The sequence below is a fragment of the Hyla sarda genome, chromosome 7, assembly GCF_029499605.1.
Source record: "Hyla sarda isolate aHylSar1 chromosome 7, aHylSar1.hap1, whole genome shotgun sequence".
In the NCBI taxonomy this organism is placed as follows: domain Eukaryota; kingdom Metazoa; phylum Chordata; class Amphibia; order Anura; family Hylidae; genus Hyla; species Hyla sarda.
The window spans coordinates 63,742,034-63,764,972 of NC_079195.1; the positions used below are offsets into that span (position 1 = coordinate 63,742,034).

At 42.2% G+C, this 22,939-nt stretch overlaps 1 protein-coding gene across 6 annotated transcripts in view; it reads right to left on the reverse strand.

Annotated features, from left to right (window-relative positions):
- Positions 1-14,319: 14,319 nt before the first annotated feature.
- Positions 14,320-22,939, reverse strand: part of DNTT (DNA nucleotidylexotransferase) — a 412,449-nt gene continuing 403,829 nt past the window's right edge. For all 6 annotated transcript variants that reach the window (XM_056529815.1, XM_056529818.1, XM_056529819.1 and 3 more), the window contains one exon: positions 14,320-15,003. In XM_056529815.1, the coding sequence (XP_056385790.1) occupies positions 14,917-15,003 (87 nt within the window). In that variant the 3' untranslated portion in view covers positions 14,320-14,916. The remainder of the gene's footprint in view (positions 15,004-22,939) is intronic.

Genomic DNA, 22,939 nt, shown 5'->3' on the forward strand with positions numbered 1-22,939 from the left:
TCACAACTGAGCGCATAGCTGCTGTTTTTCTGCTGTAGATCTAATCACTGACTGTTGCCATTCAGAGCACAGCATGATTTATTGCTGGGGCAAGGATAGTCTAAAAGAAAAGACATGTACAGTGTGTGTGAGTTGCAGTGTAAACATGCACACAGATAGTTAAAGCAGTTGGCTGGCAGCCATTACACAGAGCTGCACTGACTTCTGGGAGATGTAGTCTGTGCTGCAAACAAGGAAAAAAAAGTATTTGGGAGACATCAGGGGCCAAAGGAGCGGCCAAAAACACATGGATAACTACAGGGGACACAGAACAGGTATTGTGGTGGCTTTGGGGCATTTTTAGTTTTCTTAATTTCCCTGAGTACCCCTTTAATCCCTCATTTTACAAACTAGAAGGTGGAAACTAAAGGTAGAAGTCAAGAGTACAAATTCTTGAGCATACAATGGAAAGACTGTCACATTTTCATTTTGGGTTGAAGGTGCAAATTAATAAAAGTAACTAAACGTATTATTACAAAGCATAAATCTCAGATAAATGCTATACAGATACATGCACAACCACTTCTTAAATACAAGGTTACGGAAATTACAAGGTGCAGAGTTTCCTGACATTGGAGTAATAACATCTTACGGTTATTTCATGGTCATTTCCTTTTGAATGGTGCCAAATGCACACTTGCCCCGCTCCATTCTGCCTATAACTGGATTGCATGATACATAAAATCCATAGATTAATCAACTTGCTTTTGCAGTGCAGGGAGGAAGCAATTGAAGCCGTCACATCCTATCTCATAATAGCACCTCCGCTCTGGCTTAAAGAGAAGTCTATTGTTTCGGAGGATAATTGTCGTACATGTTCCACTTATTCCCAATGTACAAAGTGTTATAATCATTTCAATGGTTTCCGAAGCTCCATTGTTAAAGAAAATGAGTTTGTAAGAGCTGGCGCTCTCAATCACCTTTAATCTAAAAGTGACAAATTAATACTTACTAAATGACCTTACTTTTTATACAGATAAATGTCCTTGGTGAATGGAGGCTCATTAGAGGATTAATACATTCCGTGTAATACAAGGCTTCCATAGAGAACTGAAGGAGCTGTCTCTGTGATTAAACTTCGGCATCATGACAGATGACAAGGAGAATTTAATAGCAGAAGAAATGTAACAAATCTTGCTCTATATTGGTTGCAATGGCTTAACTTTTTTAGGTTACAATGTCACAATCATCAATTACCTCTAAGGAGAAGTTATGGAGGGCTCTTTTTTTTTGTAAAACTACTTAACCTTCTGTGGAATACTAATGGTAGAATCTGCATGCTAAATAACACTTAAGGAGGGAATACATTTACACATAAGGACAGAGTTCCTGATAATATTATTGGGATTTTTTTTTTAGTTATTAAACATTGAAAACCTTCAGGGTATTGATTTTTTTTATTCACGTGGAGAGAGGTACTGTATGTAGATGGTGATATTTAGAGGGAGATTTCTCAAAACCTGTTTAGAGGAAAAGTTGCTGAGTTGCCCATAGCAATCAATCAGATCGCTTCTTTAATCTTTCAGAGGCCTTTTGTTTTTTAAATGAAAGGAGCAAACTGATTGGTCGCTATGGGCAACTTTTCCTCTTGACAGGTTTTGATAAATCTCCCCCTTTGCATCCAGGGGTTTTTGAGTACAACGGTCCCACAAAATACGATGGTAATCCGTTCCAAACGGACCATCGTTTGTTGAAACCATCGTATGTTGAGGGATCCGTGTAATGTAAAGTATAGGACAGTGGTCTACAACCTGCGGACCTCCAGATGTTGCAAAACTACAACACCCAGCATGCCCGGACAGCCGTTGGCTGTCCGGGCATGCTGGGTGTTGTAGTTTTGCAACATCTGGAGGTTCGCAGGTTGTAGACCACTGTTAGAGAAAGTTGTACTCACCTGTCCCCGCCGCTCCGGACCGTAACCGCTGGTCACCGCTGCCCGGGATGTCGCCATCCATCGCTGTCGCCGCGTCCCCGATGTGTCCCCGACGCTCCGGCAAGCCTCTGCTTCCCTGGCAACCGCGCTCTCTGTCGCCGCCATCACGTCGCTACACACACCGCTCCTATTGGATGACGGGACGGAGTGCGCAGCGACGTGATGACGACGATGGAGAGCGCCGACGATGGAGGGGATCCCGAAGAGGACGCGCCGGAGCCCCGAGGACAGGTAAGAGACCATCACCGGAGCTCACGGGGCACCGTAAACGGCTATCCGGTGGCAGCTGAAGCAGTCAGCGCTGCCGGATAGCTGTTTATGCGATGGACCCGACATACAAAAGCATCGTATGTTGATGCTGCCTTCAACATGCAATGTCCTCTGAGAGGCCATCGCATGTTGAAATTATCGTATGTTGGGGCCATTGTATATCGAGGGGTCACTGTATTGTTTAGTTTTATTTTCTAAATAAAAATTAGCAAAATTATTTATTTCAAATTAACATGGAAATTGAAACACTACCACACCTATGGCATTCTTTCCATACTAACTGTTTTAGACTGGGTACTTTGGGTCATTAATTGAACTAAAGACTACAATCCAGTTAACCCCTTCCCGCAGAATGCCGTATATACAGTGGATGACACGATACCTTTGCGCATTCGCCGCATATATATGGTATTCATTAAAAATATGCTCCTGCGGCACTGCGTGGGTTAATCAGCTGGACTCCCGGTGTGTCCGGCGGGAGACCACTTCCGCCTGACACCCCGGGACCCCATCTGATTAGCCTGCGCAGCGATTGGGTGTGCGTGATCGGCAGGCGTGCGGCGTGATCATGGAGCATGGAGGTCCCGGTGGGTGCATTGAAATCCCGGCAGTGGCAGCAGAGTCCTCGCATTCTAGTACCTGCAAAACTGCAACTCCCAGCATGCCCCGACAGTCTGGGTATGCTGGGAGTTGTAGTTTTGCAACATCTGGAGGATGACAGTCTGGAGACCCCTGTGTAGTGGTCTGCAAACTGTGGTGCTCCAGGTGTTGCAAAACTACAACTCCCAGCATGGCCAGACAGCCAACAGCTGTCAGGGCATGCTGGGAGTTGTAGTTTTGCAACATCTGGAGGGCCACACTTTGGCGACCACTGGTCTACTTCCTGCCCCTAGCTGTTTATGGGGTGCAGTTTTTTTTTTTTTTTACTTTTTTGGGGGGCGTATGCGGTCCGTGCCACCAGTGAATGTTCTGTGGTCAGATCATACCCCGTGTGCAGACTGTGCTGATTGCTGATCAGTGATTTATTACTGATTAGCACTTTTTTGGGGTACAGGTATTTTTTTTTTTTTTTTTTGGGGGGGGGGGGGAGTTTGTGGTCCAGCCACACACTGCAGAACAGTTGCTGGTGGAACAGACCACAAACATCCACAAAAAAAGCAGGAAAAAAAAACCTGCACCCAAAAACCCAGTAACAATTCACTGATCAGCGATAAGCACAGTCTGCACACGGGGTGTGGTCCGGCCACACAGTGCAGAACAGTTGCTGGTGGCACGGACGGCAAAAGCTCCCAAAAAAGCACAAGAAAACAAAACCTGCAGAAAAAGCCTACAGTAAAAAAAAAGCCTACAGTAAACATAAAAAACACAACACTACACCTACACTACACATTGAAATAAAGTGAAAAAACTACATTTACACACGTACACCCCCCCCCATAAAATATAAATACCCCAAAGGTGTTTGGGTGTTGGAGGCATACGCCATGCTCTTGCCTACGACACCAAGAACACCAATGAGGGAGAGGAGAAAGACCCTTACATTTCTTCCTCCTTCCCCTTGTTTTCATCCAGTGATGATGAGCCCCCAAAAGGCGCCGCCGCAGGGCAATGCCAGTAGAGGTCTCCCATACTAGTGACCCTGTCCCCTTTACAATTCCCCATCTCTTTACAGTCAGGATGGTTATGAGCCACTGATTTCTGGGTTTGTTGGCCGCCCAGGAATCCAAATTGACCCCACAGTATTCCCTGAAATGAAATGAACGTTACGTTTTTTTCAGCGAGGACTTTGTCAATTTTATGGCGATTCAAACAAACTTTTGCCGCCCAGCAACCCAATGCTTTCTTGTGCACATGGCAGAATTTACGCTGCAGATATTTCTGCTGCCAAAATACCAATCCTGGAGTCCGCTGTAAACATAGACATGTCTATTCTTTCTGTGGAGTCCACACAGAAATGCATTGCCATATGTTCTGCCAGCACTCCGCTGTTGGTGGAATGTCCGCACAGAAATTTTCTGTGTGGACATTCCACCGTCTGAACATAGCCTCAGCCGCCCTTATGCAAGCCACTGATTTAGACCTCGAATGTGCATGGCGCTCTCTCACTCGAGAGCCCTGTAAAATTTCAAGGTAACAGTTTAGGGCCACATATGGGGTATTTCTGTAATTATTTGTAATTGTGTTACAAATTTTGGGGGGGCCTTTTTTCCTTTTACCACTTCTTAAAATGAAAAAATTGGGGCTACACCAGTGTGTTAGATTAAAAAATATATATATTTACACTAACATGCTGGGTTTTAACTTAATTTTTAATTTTCACAAGAGGTAAAAGGAGAATAAGCCCCCCAAAATTAGTATCGCAATTTCTCCCTGAAATTCCCATATGTGGGTGTAAATTGCTCTGAGGACGGACAACAGGGCTCAGGAGTGAGAGAGCACCATGTACATTTGAGGCCTAAATTGGGGATTTGCACAGAGGTGGCTGATCGTAAAAAAAAAATTGGGGGGGGGCTTTTTCTCCTATTACCCCATGTGAAAATGAAAAATTTGGGGTAACACAAGCATTTTAGTGAAACATTTTTTTTTTTCATTTTCACGGACAACTTCAACGAAAATTCATCAAATACCTATGTTACGTTTTTTGTGTGAAATCGTTTCCCAAGTAGTGTGCCATGTGTTTTTCTCCACTGTTCTGGCACCATGGGGGCTTCCTAAATGCGACATGCCTCCCAAAAACCATTTCAGCAAAATTCTCTCTGGAAAATCCCAAAGTTGCTCCTTCTCTTGTGAGCACTTTATTGCCCCCGCAGAGCACTTTACATCCACATATTCATAGGTATTTCCATACTCAGGATGAATTGGGTTACCTATTTTGGGGGTCTTTTTCTCCTTATGCCCCTTGTAAAAATGGAAAAAAAAATGCAAAAAAAATTGAGATTTTGATTTTTCTCTTCCCCTTTGCTGCTATTCCTGTGAAACGCCTAAAGGGTTTACAAACTTTCTTAATGTCATTTTAAATACTTTGAGGGGTGTAGTTTCTATAATGGGGTAATTAACTAAGTTTTTTCAAGAAAATTTGGAAAATTGCTGCTATACTTTGAAGCACTCTAATGTCTTCAAAAAGTAAAAACCAGTATCAACAAAAATTTACCACTATGTTAAAGTAGAATATGTCATGAAAAAACAATCCCGGAATCATATGCATAAGTAAAAGCAATGGATAAATGGATATTAATGGATAAAGTGAAGGTGGTCAGCTTTGCATAAAATGGTGCCCTTAACTAAGGACCAGGCCCATTTTCACCTTACGGACCAGAGCGTTTTTTGCACATCTGAGCATTAATAACTCTGGGATGCTTTTACCTTTCATTCTGATTCTAATATTGTTTTTTCATGACATATTCTACTTTATGTTAGTGGTAAAATTTTGTCGATACTTGCATCATTTCTTGGTGAAAAATTCTAAAATTTGATGAAAAAATTGAAAATTTTGCATTTTTTTTACTTTGAAGCTCTCTGCTTATCAGGAAAATGGACATTCCAAATAAATTATATATTGATTCACATATACAACATGTCTACTTTATGTTGGCATCATAAAATTGACATGCTTTTACTTTTTGAAGATGTCAGAGGGCTTCAAAGTATAACAGTAATTTTCCAATTTTTCACAAAATTATCAAAATCTGAATTTTTCAGGGACCAGTTCAGATTTGAAGTGGATTTGAAGGGCCTTCATATTAGAAATACCTCATAAATGACCCCATTATAAAAACTGCACCCCTCAAAGTATTCAAAATGACATTCAGTAAGTGTGTTAACCCTTTAGGTGTTTCACAAGAACGGCAGCAAAGTGAAGGAGAATGTTCTTGTAGACCCAGATTTTGAATTTTTTCAAGGGGTAAAAGGAGAGAAATCTTCCTAAAATTTGTAACCCAATTTCTTCGAGTAAGGAAATACCTCATATGTGTATGTAAAGTGTTTGGCGGACGCAGTAGAGGGCTCAGAAGGGAAGGAGCGACAATGGGATGTTGGAGCATGAGTTTTTCTGAAATGGTTTTTGGGGGACATGTCACATTTAGGAAGCCCCTATGGTGTCAGAACAGCAAAAAAAAAAAAACACATGGCATACCATTTTGGAAACTACACCCCTCAAGGCACGTAACAAGGGGTACAGTGAGCTTTAACACCCCACAGGTGTTTGACGACTTTTCGTTAAATTTGGATGTGTAAATTTTTTTTTTTCACTAAAATGCTGGTTTTCCCCTAAATTTTTATTTTCTACAAGGGGTAATAGGAGAAAACGCCCCCCAAAATTTGTAACCCCATCTCTTCTGAGTATGGAAATACCCCATGTGTGGACCTCAAGTGCACTGCGGGCGCACTACAATGCTCAGAAGAGAAAGAGTCACATTTGCAAATTTTGCTGAAATGGGGGGGGGGGGGGCATATCGCATTTAGGAAGCCCCTATGGTGCCAGAACAGCAAAAAAAAAAAGAAAAAACACATGGCATACTATTTTGGAAACTAAACCCCACAAGGAATGTAACAAGGGGTACAGTGAGCCTTAACAACCCTCAGGTGTTTGATAAATGTTAATTAAGTGGGATGTGAAAAGGAACATTTTTTATTTTTTATGCCAAAATGCTAGGGTTACCCCATATTTTTCATTAGGAGGTATTAGGAGAAAATGTCATTGAAAATTTGTAAATACATTTCTTTGGAGTAAGGACATACCTCATGTCTGGATCTTAGCAGCTCTGCGGATGCACAACGGTCTCTTAGGTGCAGGAGCGCATTCAGGGGCCTTCAGCTTCTCATTGCTGCCTATGGAGCAAGAACAATGGGACCCCCCCTTAAGGGGCATTACATGGGGTATACTAAATAACTAAAATGGGGTACAGTGGGATGTAAAATAATAAAACAGGTTATGTTCCCAAAATGATGACCCAGAGCATAGCCAAAACTAAAAAATATACCCACCCTAAACCCTATGCTCTGAATCATCATTCTGGGAATGTGATGTGTGTGACCGTCCCTAACCTGTTGCCTCAAATGCGCATCCCGCTCAGCTGGAGAGAGCGCGCTGCGCATTTGAGGCAACGTACAAAGTCCCCGATGATAGTGACTCCGTGACCCATGACCCATTTTTGGAAAAAAAATACCCCCAGAGGTCTTATCAGGTTTTTTTAAAGAGTTTTTTTGAGCAATTTAGTGGTTTTATGGGGTTAAAATTTGCAATGTACTCTGGACTTGGTACATTGGGGTCAAATTATGGAAAATTAAAATGAAGAGGGAAAATGTAGTACTCCATGGAAGTGTGATATTCCCTGAAGCAATCCTTAATGCAGAGGCCCGAATGATCGGGGCAAGTGTCACATTGATAGGTGGTATCCTTCCGTATCCCCCTCTTGTGACACACTCTGCATTTTTTCTGGGATCGTCCCTTCTTCCAGGCACCTATAACTTCAGTTCCTTGGGAGGTCCGGCCTGCTCTTACCCAGTCGCCAAAGATCAGGATTCAGGACCTTTAGGACTTCTTCTTGAAACTGAAGGTATGTCCCTGTGTTGCCAGCGTACTGGGACAGTACAAAAAAATTGTTTTCCACATGGCGTTATATGGCTTGAGGGCTTGATCAGAAAGATCAATTCCCCCCATATACCGATTGTAGCCCAGAATACAATCGGGCTTGAGGACCGTTGTTGTGGTACCTCGCACAGGGACGGGTGAGCTGCCGTTAACATGAATAGTGGTCAGCATAAGGACATCCCTCTTACCCTTATACCTGACCAGCAACAGGTTTTCATTGGTAAGGGCACGGGACTCACCCTTGGGCAAAGGTGTCTTAACAAAATTTAGAGGGAGGCCTCTCTGGTTTTCCCGCACGGTCCCACAAGCAGACGTGGATCTGGCGGCAAGGGATATGAACAGAGGGATGTGAACAGAGGGATGCTGATATAAAAGTTGTCCACATAAAGGGGGTAACCCTTATCCTGCAATGGGTGCACAAGCTCCCAAATGATTTACCCTTGTAAGTGTACCCCAGGTACTCTCACAAAGTTTACATAGCTTCACGCCATACCACGCCCGCTTCAAGGGAATATACTGGCGGAAGATGAGTCTCCCCTTAAAACTGATAAGAGACTCATCGACCGAGAGCTCCCTGAGGGGTACGTAGGCCTCCAAAAATTTGGCCCCAAAGTAATCGATGACCGGCCTCACATTGTAAAGCCGGTCATAGGCGGGATCACTTCGGGGTGGACATGCCGCATTATCTACATAATGCAGGCATTTATGAATGGCCTTGAACCGCCTCCGTACCATGACCATACTGTAAAGCGGGGTCTGGTATAGGATGTCCCCGCTCCAGTACTGCCTGACATTTGGCTTTTTGACCAGGCCCATATGCAGCACGAGGGCCCAAAATTTCCTCATCTCTGCTGCATCAATGACATACCATTCATTGGGCCTGGCCAAAAAAGAATCAGGGTGGTGGGCTGATTCTGCGGTGGCAGGGGGGTGGGGGTAGTGTGTGTGTGTGTGGTGGCGGAGTATGTAGTGTGTGTGCTTGGTGTAACTGTAACTGTATGGGGGGAAAAAAAGTGCTGCGGACAAAAAAAGAAATGGAGAGGGGGGGGGCCTGAACCCCTAATAGGGCCCGGGTCATGCTGATAATACTGCGGCGGACCCTTGGGGACCTATAAGGGGGTCAGGGGGAATTTTTTTTTTTTTACTTTTTTTAAACTTTTAAACCTACCTGTCCCTTGCTGTATTCTTTCCCTGCTCTAACACGGGGTCTTCTTTTATGAGGGGCTCCGATCTTGACAGAGGGCGGGTCCCTGGCTCCTTCTCGCAGCTCAGCCCGCTGAATGAACTTAGGGGGCTAGCAGAGAAGGGGCCGTTAACCCCTCCCCTGCCGGCTGCTATTGGCCAATGGCAGCGATCCTGGGGGGGGTGATGAAATTGCCACTTCCCCATAGATGCAGTGGGTGATAGGGGGTGTATCCTACACCCCCGATCGCCATGTATCTCCGGGTCAGCGGGTCACACGTGACCCGCATCACCCTAATAGCCGAAAATTGCAAGTGTGAATTCACTTGCGATTTTCGGCGATCGCCTACATTGGGGGGGGGGGATCTATTGACCCCCCTGGGCATTGGCGTGGGGTGCCTGCTGATCGATATCAATGGTCACTACTGTCCGGTCCCCGCCCAGCGAGCAGCGGGGACCGAAATTCCCACGGGCGTACAGGTACACCCGTGGTCCTTAAGTACCAGGGAGCGAAGGCATACCTGTACGCCCGTGGTCACTAAGTGGTCAAAATGGGCTATGTCCTTAAGGGGTTAAAGTGTACCAGTCATTAAGAAAAACTTTTCATATAATGTAGATAATACCATTATATGTTTATTTGTAATATAAATTGGTTAAAAAATGTGTATATTTTTGTCCCTCTAGCTATTGCCTGTGTGTCTTTGTGTGGAGTCCAAATAGAGGAAGTGTTGGAGGACACACAGGGCTCTGTACACTGAGGACAAGCAGGGCTCTGTACACTGAGGACAAGCAGGGCTCTGTACACTGAGGACAATCAGGGCTCTGTGCACTGAGGACAAGCAGGGCTCTGTGCAGTGAGGACAAGCTGGGCTCTGTACACTAAGGACAAGCCGGGCTCTGCACACTGAGGACAAACAGTGCTCTGTGCACTGAGGACAAGCAGGGCTCTGTGCAATGAGGACAAGCAGGGATCTGTACACTGAGGACAAGGAGGGATCTGTACACTGAGGACAAGTAGGGATCTGTGCAGTGAGGACAAGCAGGGCTCTGTACACCGAGGACAAGGAGGGCTCTCTGCAATGAGGACAAGCAGGGATCTGTGCAGTGAGGACAAGCAGGGATCTGTACACTGAGGACAAGGAGAGCTCTGTGCAATGAGGACAAGCAGGGATCTGTGCAGTGAGGACAAGCAGGGCTCTGTACACCGAGGACAAGCAGGGCTCTGTACCCTGAGGACAAGAAGGGCTCTGTACACTGAGGACAAGCAGAGCTCTGTGCACTGAGGACAAGCAGGGCTCTGTACACTGAGGACAAGCAGAGCTCTGTGCACTGAGGACAAGCAGGGCTCTGTACACTGAGGACAAGCAGGGCTCTGTACACTGAGGACAAGCAGAGCTCTGTGCACTGGGGACAAGCAGGGCTCTGTACAGTGAGGCTCTGTGACATGCTCCTGGCTCACACATCAGGATGGTTAACAAGCCAGGAGCCTGCATAGAGCCCTACTGTGCACAGAGCCCTGCTTGTCCTGCCCTTACTTCCTGTATTTGGACTCCTCATAGAGACACACAGACAATTGTTCACCCAAAAATATACACATTTTTTAATCAATGTATATTACAAATATACATATAATAGTATTAACTACATTATACCGAAAGATTTTGTTAAGGACAGGTACACTTTAATCACAACCAAGGCATGCACATTGTCACTTCAAATAACAACCATACAGTAGCTTTACTTGAAATTACTCCTTCACTTGAGGTGTCCCTCCTGCAGCAAGCAAACTTCTCTGCCCGCTTCACTGTGTTTTTCCGATGGTGCGCTACATGGACACAATTTTAGCCAACATTGATATTGGGGTTGCATAACTAAAAGTCTGTACTGTGCTGATTCTTACATGTGAATCTCCTCTATATACATTGAATAATATGGAATTGTTGGTTGAACTATGCATTACCTGATATATAATCTTTGTGTTGTGTCAAAAGGGGCTTAACTATAGAGTCTCAAGGGATTTAAGTAATGGTCCATGTAAACTTTAAAACGTCCCTGTAATCTGAAAAAAAAAAAAAAAAAATTTCACATGTCATAGAGACATGTTAAAAGTTTTATTGCTTGGGGTCTGAGTGATCATACGCCCGCTTGGAGAAGTGTGTGGTCAGCACTTCTATCCCCAGTTCACTGCCCTTTCTGTCAGGAACAGGCTCTATAGATTCCATCTTCTCCAGTGAGACAGGGAAATCAGCAAGATGGGGAGAGAAGCACTAAGCTGCACACTTCTCCCAGATCATTCTAATGATTGGTGGGGAACTGAGGACTCAGACCCTGACTGACAAGAAAAAAAATCACAGGGACATGTTAAAGGGGTAGTCTTAACAACTTATTTTTAAGAGGATTGACATGGGTTCAGCTCCTGAAACCTTCAGTGATCAGTTGATATTCCAAGGGCATTTATACCATGCTAGATTTGTTTCCTGTAGCAGCCACTCATAGGAAAAACAATTTGACATGAAATACTGGAAATATTTTCATTCCATGTTCAGTGTTCTACTCTAAAGTATGTGAACTTGATACGGTTGCATTGTTGTTCAAAATATTATGATATAAAAGAAAAGAAAATTACAAAAATAAAAGCAATTTGCAGCAGATAAATACAATGGAATTTATCTACCATTAGCTGGCAAACACACTTCACACTTCTGTGAGGGCAGTGCAGCAGAGCTAAAACAACTTTCCTTAAGTGATGTATTCAGTTTTAAAAGTAATGTCAAAGAACATTGCTATGAAAAATAATATTAAAGCAGGCCTGGTTGGGGAGAGGAATGGAGCCATACCTGTCATCTTGGCTGCCATAGCAGCAAGTTCCCAGGAGGTGGATGCCTAGAGTTCTGCTTGACCATCATCTTATTCATGACTGAAAGCATCAGTGGTCTCCTCATTGGACACTACATGACTGAGACCATAGGTATGGCTCTCCTAGTATGGCTGTCAGCAGTTTTGATAGCTCAACTAATAGGACCACTTTCAAGATAGTTATTAAACCTGGCATGTGAACCACATAAGGACCTCAGAAGTCATAACCAAGTAACCACAGTTTGAGACCACTGCTCTAACCAGTCCCAGCTACTCGATTACCAGTACTGTTTTACTACTTTACATGGGCCATATACTGCTGCCAGCTTGGCAGCATCATTTTGATACTGTAGGGGTATAATTTTGGCTTTGTTTGTAATTTTAAAGGATAAGAAAAGGCAAAACATTTAGACATCCGGCTCTACCATTTGGCGAGTTAGGTGGCCGTCTAGCTTGCCCCCTAAGAGAGTAAAATGATAGACCATGTGTACAATTTAAACATCGCCACTCAATTTCATTTTTCAAAATAAGTTTTTATTAAGATTTTCATCAAATATAGTAACAAAGTAACAAAATACAAGCCTCAATACAACATAGTATCATATGACAGAAAGACGACACTCATGAGAAAGAAAAAAACATCATACAATGTGATTTAGAGAACAGTCAATGTTGGGAGAACAAGAACCAGTCTGGAACACATTATGGGAAGGACAGGCACATCATCACTTTATGGGGTAGTTCAATAGAGTGTATAGAGTGTAAGCTAGGCAACAGGAGCTGAGGCTTGGGGAAAGGAAGAAGGATAGAAAGAAAGAAAGAAAGTGTCAGGGAACACACCAGAGAAAGTGTAGGGAGGCAAGGGAGGGAAGGGTCATGGGTCTGTCAAGGCGTTATATGCAGGTTTCTATATTAGTCAGTGTAAATTAAAGCAATCCAAGGACCCCATATGTTTGAGTGTTTGTCAACTTGTCCCTTAGAATCTGCGGTCAGCTCTTGCATCCTATGCAAGTAAATGAGTTCACAAATCCAAGAGAAAAAAGAGAGAGAGAGGATGTGGATTTCACGAGTTTGGGAATCGCTGACCTGGCTGCCAGAAGCATAAATCTAACCAGACAGGCATACCACTTCGGGATGGCGGGGAGTAGGATGGTCAAAAATAGGGGGGCCGGGTCCATGTCAATCTATAGATGAGGTCTAGGACTTGGGTCCAGAAAGAGGTCAGTCTAGGGAAGATCTGATTCATGGTACCACCCGCCACCCCACATCTCAAGCAGGAGTCAGGTACACATGGGTAGACAAGAAGGAATAAAGGAAATTCCGGCTCCCAAGGCTGGGTAAAAAATTTCCAAGTTTATTTCTTCATATAAAAATCCAGTGCATGAGCAAAGATAAAAACATAGAAAAGTGACACGACACAAAAACGCACCGACGCGTTTCGACTTAACGCTAAGTCTTAATCCTGTTACACTCTCTGGCACCAGGGTGACATCTCAGTCGTCTGTCATTAGTATAGGAGATTTATGTAGATTTTAAAGATTTTAAGGTTTTCCCTTTTTTATTTCTTTTTTTGCTGAAGGGCAAAAAGGGTTTAAAAAAGGGTTTAAAACAATGCAGAAATGTAAATCTGGAGTCCCTGTAGTGACTCGCTCATTGACTTGGCACCACCAATACCTGTATCAAGTCAGCCACCCAGTATTTTACACAATGCAGTCTCTTGGCCTAGGTGCTGCCACCCCAAAATACATTGTGACATCTCGTTAGTGAAGGCCTCATGTTCAAGTTTCGCCTAGGGCCTCACAAAGTCTCGAGCCGCCTCTGCATTTAGAGATTGACACATATCTAAGTGCCTAAATTAATACACATAACCCTTACTGTATAGTATTCATAAACCATAATAACACATGCATTTTTTAATCCTCTTTTTTCTTAATGGTTCAAATGAGAAGGGACATAGACACAGCCATACGCTTTTTAGTTCATATTATCCAAAAGGTGGTATTAAAGGTGTTCAAACTTGTAATACATGATCAATGACCCGGGATGAAGGGTGAACAGTCTTTCAGGGAATTCAGAGGATAACAGTCTGTTATTGGAGAGCTAAAATGATTGTTAGTGGCATTATTTGACCCAACGAATGATCATTTTGGTTGAATTGTCCACTTTCATCAATTTTAAAGAAAATCTGTCATCAGTGTCACCTGCACTAACCCGTTGGTACAGACAGGTAGTGCAGGTGACACTGATGACAACGGTACTTACATTGTAACACAGTCTGTATATCTACTTACCTTGTCCTGCTGGTGCTGTGGTTCTCTGCCAATCCTCTTCTGTATCTTCAGCTCCGGGCCCGACTTGGAGCATGGGAAGAGCTTAGTGACATCACTAAGCTCCAACCTTGCTCCAAGTCTGGCCTGGAGCTGAAGATACCGAAGAGGATTGCAGGAGAACGACAGCACGGAATTGGAAAAGTTACTACACCTGCACTACCTGTCTCTACCAACGATTTACAGCAGGTGACACTGATGACAGATTTCCTTTAAGGTGTATAGACCCATGAGAAAAAACTGTGTGAATATCAATAACAATTTTGTACTATCATGTTCTTGGACCTGCATACCCTGTTTACTATGTACTACTTATACCACATATCGCTGAAAAAGAAAAAAACAAAAATAAATAATTTATTTAAACCTCCTGAAGGAGATCCAGAGATCAAAGGTGGTTACCTTGTCTATATTCTGCACATGTTTAAGATGACTAACCCTTTTTCAGCAAGCTTTCTCTGAAGTTTCAGGTATTGGGGGACCAAGCTGGCCATGTGTTTCTAAGCTTGCTAAGACTAGCCTAAATGTAGGACATGTCAATAAAGATTGCTTGTATTATATTTACATGGTGTGCATCTACATATAGTGTTTTCTTTTTCTTATGCAGTGATATTGTGTCTTTTCAACACTCAGGCAGCACCTTGTTTATGATTTTTTGGTTTGAGCCTCCTATTTGTCTTGTGTCAGGACATGGGCAAATGTATGTAAAAATGGCAGATTTATGCATTCCTCTCCTCCGGTTCCACATATTCCAGACCAAGGTGGGAGAAGATGTCTTCTTCAGTTTTGGCTTTCAGGAAAATTTGCTGCAAAATACAAGAAAAGAAAATTGTGAGTTTATTCAAGTAATCAAATTCATGTAGGATGTGGGCTATGCATAGACCACTCTCATGTGACACAAACATTTTTTAATCTATGACTTGCTTATTAATATATTTGTCATACGACACATACACACAACTGTATTTCATGTATTTCTAACAATTGGGTTGGAACATTTGTGCTACAAAACGTTTATTTATTTATTTTTTTATTTAGTCACATGATATTAAATTGGTCCATCAAATTGCTAATTTAATATTTTTTTTATTGGAGCCTCAACAGCCAGAATGTTACAGGGGTATTCCCAATATCAACAAAGGTTATTTCTTGATAACCAAAAAGTTGATTGGTAAGGGTTCGATCATTTGGAATCCAAATAATCCCAACAATGGAAGTCCATTGTCTATCAAATTAATGGAGCAGCAGTGCATGTTCATGACCAGTGCTTCTTTCATTCTCTATGGGGCTTCTAAAAATTGCCTAATTCTGAACTCAAATATGTTTGAAAATCTTATGAACAGTGAATAGAGCAGTGGCCACTGCTACATTGTTTTAATTCTTGGGACAAGTGACCTTCATTCATGGGAATTCCAGTAGACGGATGCCCACCGATCAGCTTGTTATCCCCTATACTGTGGATAGAAGATAAATTCTGATGTTGGGAATACTCTTTAATGCATGGACCAATGGTTGATGTATATGTAAAAATGTAAAATATCTTTCATTTGTATCCTGAATCCAATAGAACATAAAAAGAACACATTATTAAATTACAAAATTACTTGCTAACTAGAGATTGGGACAACCAGGAGGGCATAGTCACATTAGAGCTTAGTTGTTTTTTTTTTTTTTTTTTTTAGACAAAAGTGACAAAACATATGAACTACAGTGGGGGGTTTTGAGGGGCACCCAAAGGGACCATATACATTAGAAAAACATTGGTAAAAATTTTAGAAAACTGGGTAAGCATATTATGTGCATGAGGGTGTCCCATCTTTCCCAAATGGCAGATGTCAGAGTAAAAAAGATTGGGCTGTTGAATATTAATATAAGTGCCTATTCTGGTCTCAGGGAAGATACCTAAATTCCAGAGTTGTCTAGCATCAGCCCACCCCTCTTCTCCATTGAGAACACATACACATGAATCTCATTAAATTCTCTCTTAGATTAGAGTATATGTAAAACCCTTCTAAGCTAAATAGACCAAATATATGCTCCAATTAAATTGCCAATTAGGGGCCAAAGGGGAGTGTGATAGCCTGGGGGATGTAAGGTATGGGTAGTGTAGTGGTGCAGTAATTAAAGGGTGCTGTTAACCCTTGCTATTCGTGATGCCAGGGTGAGGGCTCCTCAATAATGCTTTTCCTACTGCCACCCTTCCCAAGAGCGATAGGGAGGTAGATAATAAGAATAGATTGTCCACAACCGGAGAGTTTCTGAAACAGTATTAACTTTTACTGAAGGTTTTCTGCAAGCTTCAATAGTATAACAGTCTCTAAGCATAACAACGGTTTTCCTTGGAGATTGACAAAGGTTGGGACTTTAGCATTTCGAGTCTTTTAGAACTAAGCATTGTTCCACTGGATTTAGGGGTTAGTTGTGGTCCAGTAGTCACGCTAGCATTAACAGGGATTTAGATTTGAGCTCACGGTTTTGGTTCCTCTGAGGCCGGCAGATTTTTGAGGCCTAGTGTGTCTTTGAAAGTTGCGTAGCACACCGTCCCGTTAGTCCGGCATCCATGAGAGCAGCAACCCAAGAGAGCGATAATTGGACACAGCTCCCTTATATGGGCACGTGACCCAAGGGCCTCCTAAGGTCCTACAACATACCATAGAGGTTACTAGCATGGTCACATGACCAAAGGTCCTGTGACGCTGAATAAGGCAAGTACTATACATTACTATAGAATATATATTATTATTAAATATTTAAATTTATTATTATTAAAGATAGACTTTAGGAGAGGCGACTAGGGGCTGTCCCACCTGAGGAACCCTATCTGAAAGTAGTTACTCTGACTTTGGGGACCTCTACACTAGGTACGGTATGCAATACGGTATCGGGACACCACAGGAGTTTCTTTTTACCTGCAAAGAGTCTGGAGCAGTTATTGTACCCTGTGAGAAGCCTGTACCAGTTCACCATTGCAGTGACATCTGTTGACCATGTTTTGGTACTGCCTTTGTCATTTACTTAAGGAATATCTCCTAATGTGTATGTGTGCCCATTAACCAAATGCATGCTCCTAAATTTTCTTTTTTCTCTATGTTTGGCAATTATGCATCTGTACACCTTTGTTTCAACTGTATTGAACAGCATAGTCAGTTCCTACTGTTTGCATACATATGCAACTCTAATGGCATCCAGTTGCGTACGTCAGAAGTATTCATTCAGTAGACCTATTCCCTACATTCCACACAACTAAGCATCATCTTTTTAATAGAATACGTGAACACATCTATTCTCTAAAAACAAAAAAAGGAGCCAATAGATTAATTCAACATATGCATGAATATCATAATGCTAATCCTGCTGTTCTTAAAGGGGTACTCCGCCCCTAGACATCTTATCCCTTATCCAAAGGATAGGGGATAAGATGTCAGATCGCCGCGGTCCTGCTGCTGGGGAGCCCTGGGATCCCCGCTGTGGCACTGCGCTATCATTACAACACAGAGCGAGTTCGCTCTGTGCGTAATAACGGGTGATACGGGGGACGAAGCAGCGTGATGTCATGGCTCCGCCCCTCGTGACATCACGGCCCGTCCCCTTAATGCAAGTCTATGGAAGGGGGCGTGACGACCGCCACGCCCCCTCCCATAGACTTGTATTGAAAGGTGCGGGTCGTGACGTCACGACGGGCGTAGCTGTGACGTAACGGTGCTCCGGCCCCTGTATTGCCAGTCATTACGTGCAGAGCGAACTCGCTCTGTGCTGTAATGATAGCGCAGTGCCACAGCGGGGATCTCAGTGCCGCAGCGGGACTGTGGCGATCTGACATCTTATTCCCTATCGTTTGGATAGGGGATAAGATGTCTAGGGGCGAAGTACCCTTTTAAATTTGTGGGCATAGAGAGACTTGATACAAAATATGGCACTATACCATTAGATGCTCGTTTGTTACAATGTGAATATAGATGGATTAGTAAATGTAACGCATTGGGGCCACTTGGCCTTAATGAACAAAACAATCTAAGTGCCTTTTTATAATTACTTTAATGCATGACTGTAAATCGTTGTTTTTAATGTGCACTTTGTTATATATTGTTCACTATTTTTCTATAGTTTTTGTACTTACCTGTGCTGCTGACGTTGCTAACACCTCCCCCTTGAGTCACGTCAGCCAGGTATATAGTGTCACGTGAGACAAGGTGAAGATGAGGCCGGAAGAAGCGTAATTTGACGCGAAACGTCGCCCCTCGTCCCCGCTCCTCTCACACCACCCCGCAGTGTTGTCCGCACGCTATCTACATGTCTGCCGACAGTGTGTTTTAATAAAGCACGAAGTTTGTTCAACTGCAATTGGTGAGTTGCCATGCTTTTTCTTTTCTTCTACGTATGCATAGACTCTTGACGTTTATAGCATTGAGCACCACCGACAGTTGTTACATTGGGACAACCGGATTCGTTCACATTGACTCTATACGTGATAGCATTTTGCAGTGTCTGGTTGAATTTTCTTCTATTCTACCTATTCCCTACATCACTGAATGTGGTTTGAATAGTTCACTTACAACATCAGCAGTAGGTCTAAGCCCAACGTTAAAGACATAAAAATTTCCCCTTTCAATACCATGATTAGTTATTTTCCTTTTATATATATTATGTATGGTTTTACATTAACATTTATAATTCTAACACAGGTGTGGTATTATTGTTGACGTCTTTTAGTGTCCCCAATCAAGAACTTGGCATTGAGCCAAAAACTACCGTGCCATTCATGCTATGCTCTTACATTGCCATTAAGTAAATTCATTTGACCTTTTTTTTTTCATTCTTGTTTTACTCCCGTCGTCATCCGTGCGGTGAAGGTGTTTATCTGATGATTACAATCAATACTATTCTTTACGCCTTCCTAGCGGAGGAAGTAAATAATGAGTTGTGTGTCTTCATCTACATTTTTGCCATTTCACAGTAACATTGAGAGTTTTTAGTTAATCTCTAATCAGCATCAATCAAGCTTTTATGAAATGCAGAAGAGCAGCTGGCACTCCCTTGTCTTCTCAGTGACCATCAATTCTGTTATTTCAATGACTGCAAATAATGCTACTGAGGCTGTAAACATGACCATTAGCTACACTAAGAGCAAGTAAAATGTCCATGGAAGGGGATTTGCTCTGATTTGCAGCTTCCTATATTTATATGTTGGCATTGATAATCAATAGCACTAAAACCCAGGGCAGCCCATCCAAGGACGCTTAAGCCATCATTACTGATGTATATTTCCTAATCATGGTGGATGAAAGCTTTTAAAGAGAGCTGGATACATCAACAACACTCTTTATCCATGCTTCATCTCATTTTATGGAAGTCTGTCATTGTTTGTTTTGTTTTTATCTCCTTGCCTTCTTAGGCTGGGTTCACAGGTAGGCTCAGATTTATCAATCTTCAAAATGTGTGGGATTTTTATTTCACACATTTATAAATCTTGGTTATGGTACTATGGTACAACGCAGTAGAGGACATCTGTAACGTGTACCTACATAGCCTCTTGTCTTCGTTTGCCAAGGCCGGCAGTGTAGTGCATTGTCACTGGTAATGATGGGCTGTTCCCTAAATGCATTCTGAAGCCTTTCCCTTCCAAAGCAGACTTCTTTACTATTTCAAATGCAATGGTCATGAGATTTTATCCCCTTCATCTAATACCAGTATGTGAAAAGTATTTACAATTGTAATACAGCCATATCTTTGGCTGCTTTATAGCAGTTTTGATTATGTGGAGTCATCAACAGTCGGATAAGTGTGGCCTGGGGTACACAATGCATCCAAACCGCCGTCCCTATCTCATTTACATTGTCGCTGGGATCGCTGTGTGATTGACACAAAGGTCCTCAGCACACCCTCTATCTATACTATGTGCAAACACCTGTTCTCTGCAATTACAGCTTTGGGGGTATTTCTCTACCAGCATTGCACATTAAGTAATTTTCAATTCTTTCCACAGATTCTGAGTTGATTTAGATCTGGACTTGACTGGGCCATTTAAGGACATCAACATGCTTTCATCTAAGCCATCACATTGTAGCTCTGTTTGTATGTTCAAGGTCATTGTCCTGCTGAAAGTTAAACCTCTGTCTTAGTTTCAAATCTTTTGTTCAAGTATTGCAATTTATTTGGCTCCATCCATCTTTCCATCAATTATGACCAATTTCCTAGCACCTGCTGTAGAGAAGCATACCTACAGCATGATGGTCCATCACCATGTTGCGCTATATAAATGGTGTGCTTGCGGTAATGGGCAGTGTTGAGTGTCCCTATGTTTGCTGTGTCTCCCACATGGCTTGTGACAAACGGTATTTCTTGTGACTCACTTTCAACAACGACTTTCTCTTTGCCACTCTTCTATAAAGCCCAGATTTGTGGAGTAAATGAATAATAGTTGCCCTGTGGACAGATATCCTCCCACCTCAGCTGTTGATCTTTGCAGATCCTCCATAGTTATCTTGGGCCTCTTAGTTGCTTCTCTGACTAATTTTCTCCCAGCTATTCAGTTTGGGTGGACAGCCTTGTGTTGGTAGGTATGTGGTAGTGCCATATTGTTTCTATTTTCCAATCATGGATTTTGCTCTGTGAGATGTTCAAAGCTTTGAATATGATTTTAGAACCTAACCTTGCTTTCTACTTCTCCACAACTTTTTTCCTGACCTGATGAGCTCCTTGGACTTCATGCTGCTGTTCAGTAATGCTCTGTAACAAACTCTGATGCCTTTGCAGAAAGGTGAAGGCACTAGATCTTTGTTAGTGGTTTTACAGTGAAGGGTGTGAATACATATTCACTCAATACTTTTCAGATTGTTATTTGTAAATAATTTTGAAACCCATGTAATATTTCCCCCACTTCCAAATGAAGGACTATTTTGTGCTGGTCCATTACATAATATCGGAATTAAATACATTTTAATCTGTGGTAATCACATGTCAAAATGAAGCATATCCATATTCAAGGCACTGTATGTAGTCATAGCTTTTCTAGGTGCACCTTTCAAGTGCTCTATCACATAAAGCAGCTCTTGGCCTCGGCACCTAATGCCCGAATACTTCATCTACCTATACAACAAACAAATCTCTATTCAAGTTTGCTGCATATGCAATGACTCCATAAGTAATCTTTGCCATTGCATATGTGATTTAGAACTCCAATTCTAAAAAAAAGGGCAATAATTTTATTTCCTGAACGTGTTCTTAAACAAACAAAAGCCATCATTCAACTCTACACAGGACCCATAAAATAGAAGGATGCAAGAACATAATAGTTAGGTTGCACTGGTTATTTTAATCTCAAGCTCTTCTTTGGACTTTTCAATCAAACGACACATAGCTAAAAATAAGCCAAATTATGCTCTGTGGTGCGGCTAGAGTCAAGCACAGGCTGTGACTGTATGAAAAAAGGTTTTTAATAAAAAGAAAGAGCAGATGATGACTTGGAGTTCAGTGGTTATCTTGCTTTTGGTTCCTGGTGACTGCTGTGTCCAATCGGGAAACAACTCGGAAAACTTAGATTTTCTGATTAGACCCAGCATGTGTTAAAAAGCAGCCGTATAAAAAACACTACAAAGTGTAACGGGCAGATGCACTGTATTTTCTATCATTTCCTGTCTTCAGTATTACATTCTCTAATTTCAGACTATAAAGGCAAAATCAGTTACCTTCACATTTGGAGCATTGAATTATGTAAAACTTTGTGCATTCAAAAGGCTTAAAGGCTGAAGTACTTCACTTATGAAGCGGAGAACAAAGGCCATCCCGCTAATGATTCTACCACACGAAATGATCATGAAACTAAGATCAAGCACAGCTTGTTACTGACACGGCTTCAATCAGAATGAAATGTATACAGGTGCAAGGACATTCACAACAGTCGGCGCGCTTACATTCCAAATGGTATGCTCGCCCTGGGATCAACTGCTTCTGTGTTAGGAAAAACAAAAAGAAACTTAAAAAAAAAAAGTTGGAGAACATGTGTAATATTGCTATTAAGAAATGAAGCAGATTTGTTTACTTTGTTTACTAAGCAGATTTGTTTAGTTAGTTTACTAAACTTTTTTTGCAATTTACTTCTGGTATTACTGAATGATCAGGCATATGCTGTCTGTGGCCAGCACAAGTGCAGTGTTTTCCACTTTAACCACTAGTAACCATATCGTGATCTCTAGAGTGCAGCAGAGTTTTCTCACAGAGGAGCAGAGACTAATTTCTCCTAAGCATCACTGCTGCTTACTGTTCTTACCAGGAGATAATTGGTGATGCTATACGGCACCACTTAACCTCTTAAACTATGCCTTCTGCTCAGTAAATAGTATGTAAGGTGCCCTAGCATAAGGCACCACACTAAACTTCATAGGGAACAAATATTTTATTTTGAATGTAGTCTCTGCTCCTATACAGTGATGTACAATGTACAGAGCTAAGTGGTAATGCTGTGCCTCACCACTTAACTCCTTACACACCACCATTTTATGAAACACATTTATTTCATGATTGCAACATGCTATAAAAAGTCTCAAAAGGTTGTATATCACATCACAACCACTGTATGACCATACATAGGTGCATATACATATTCCAAAGTATGTATCCTAATCTAGTCATCTTGTGACACACATTTTGGAACATATCGAACCATGAGGAAAGATAAAAAAGGACACACATGTACCAAGGACTGTCAAGGTCTCCTGCCAATGCAGTAAATACAGGCAATCTTTA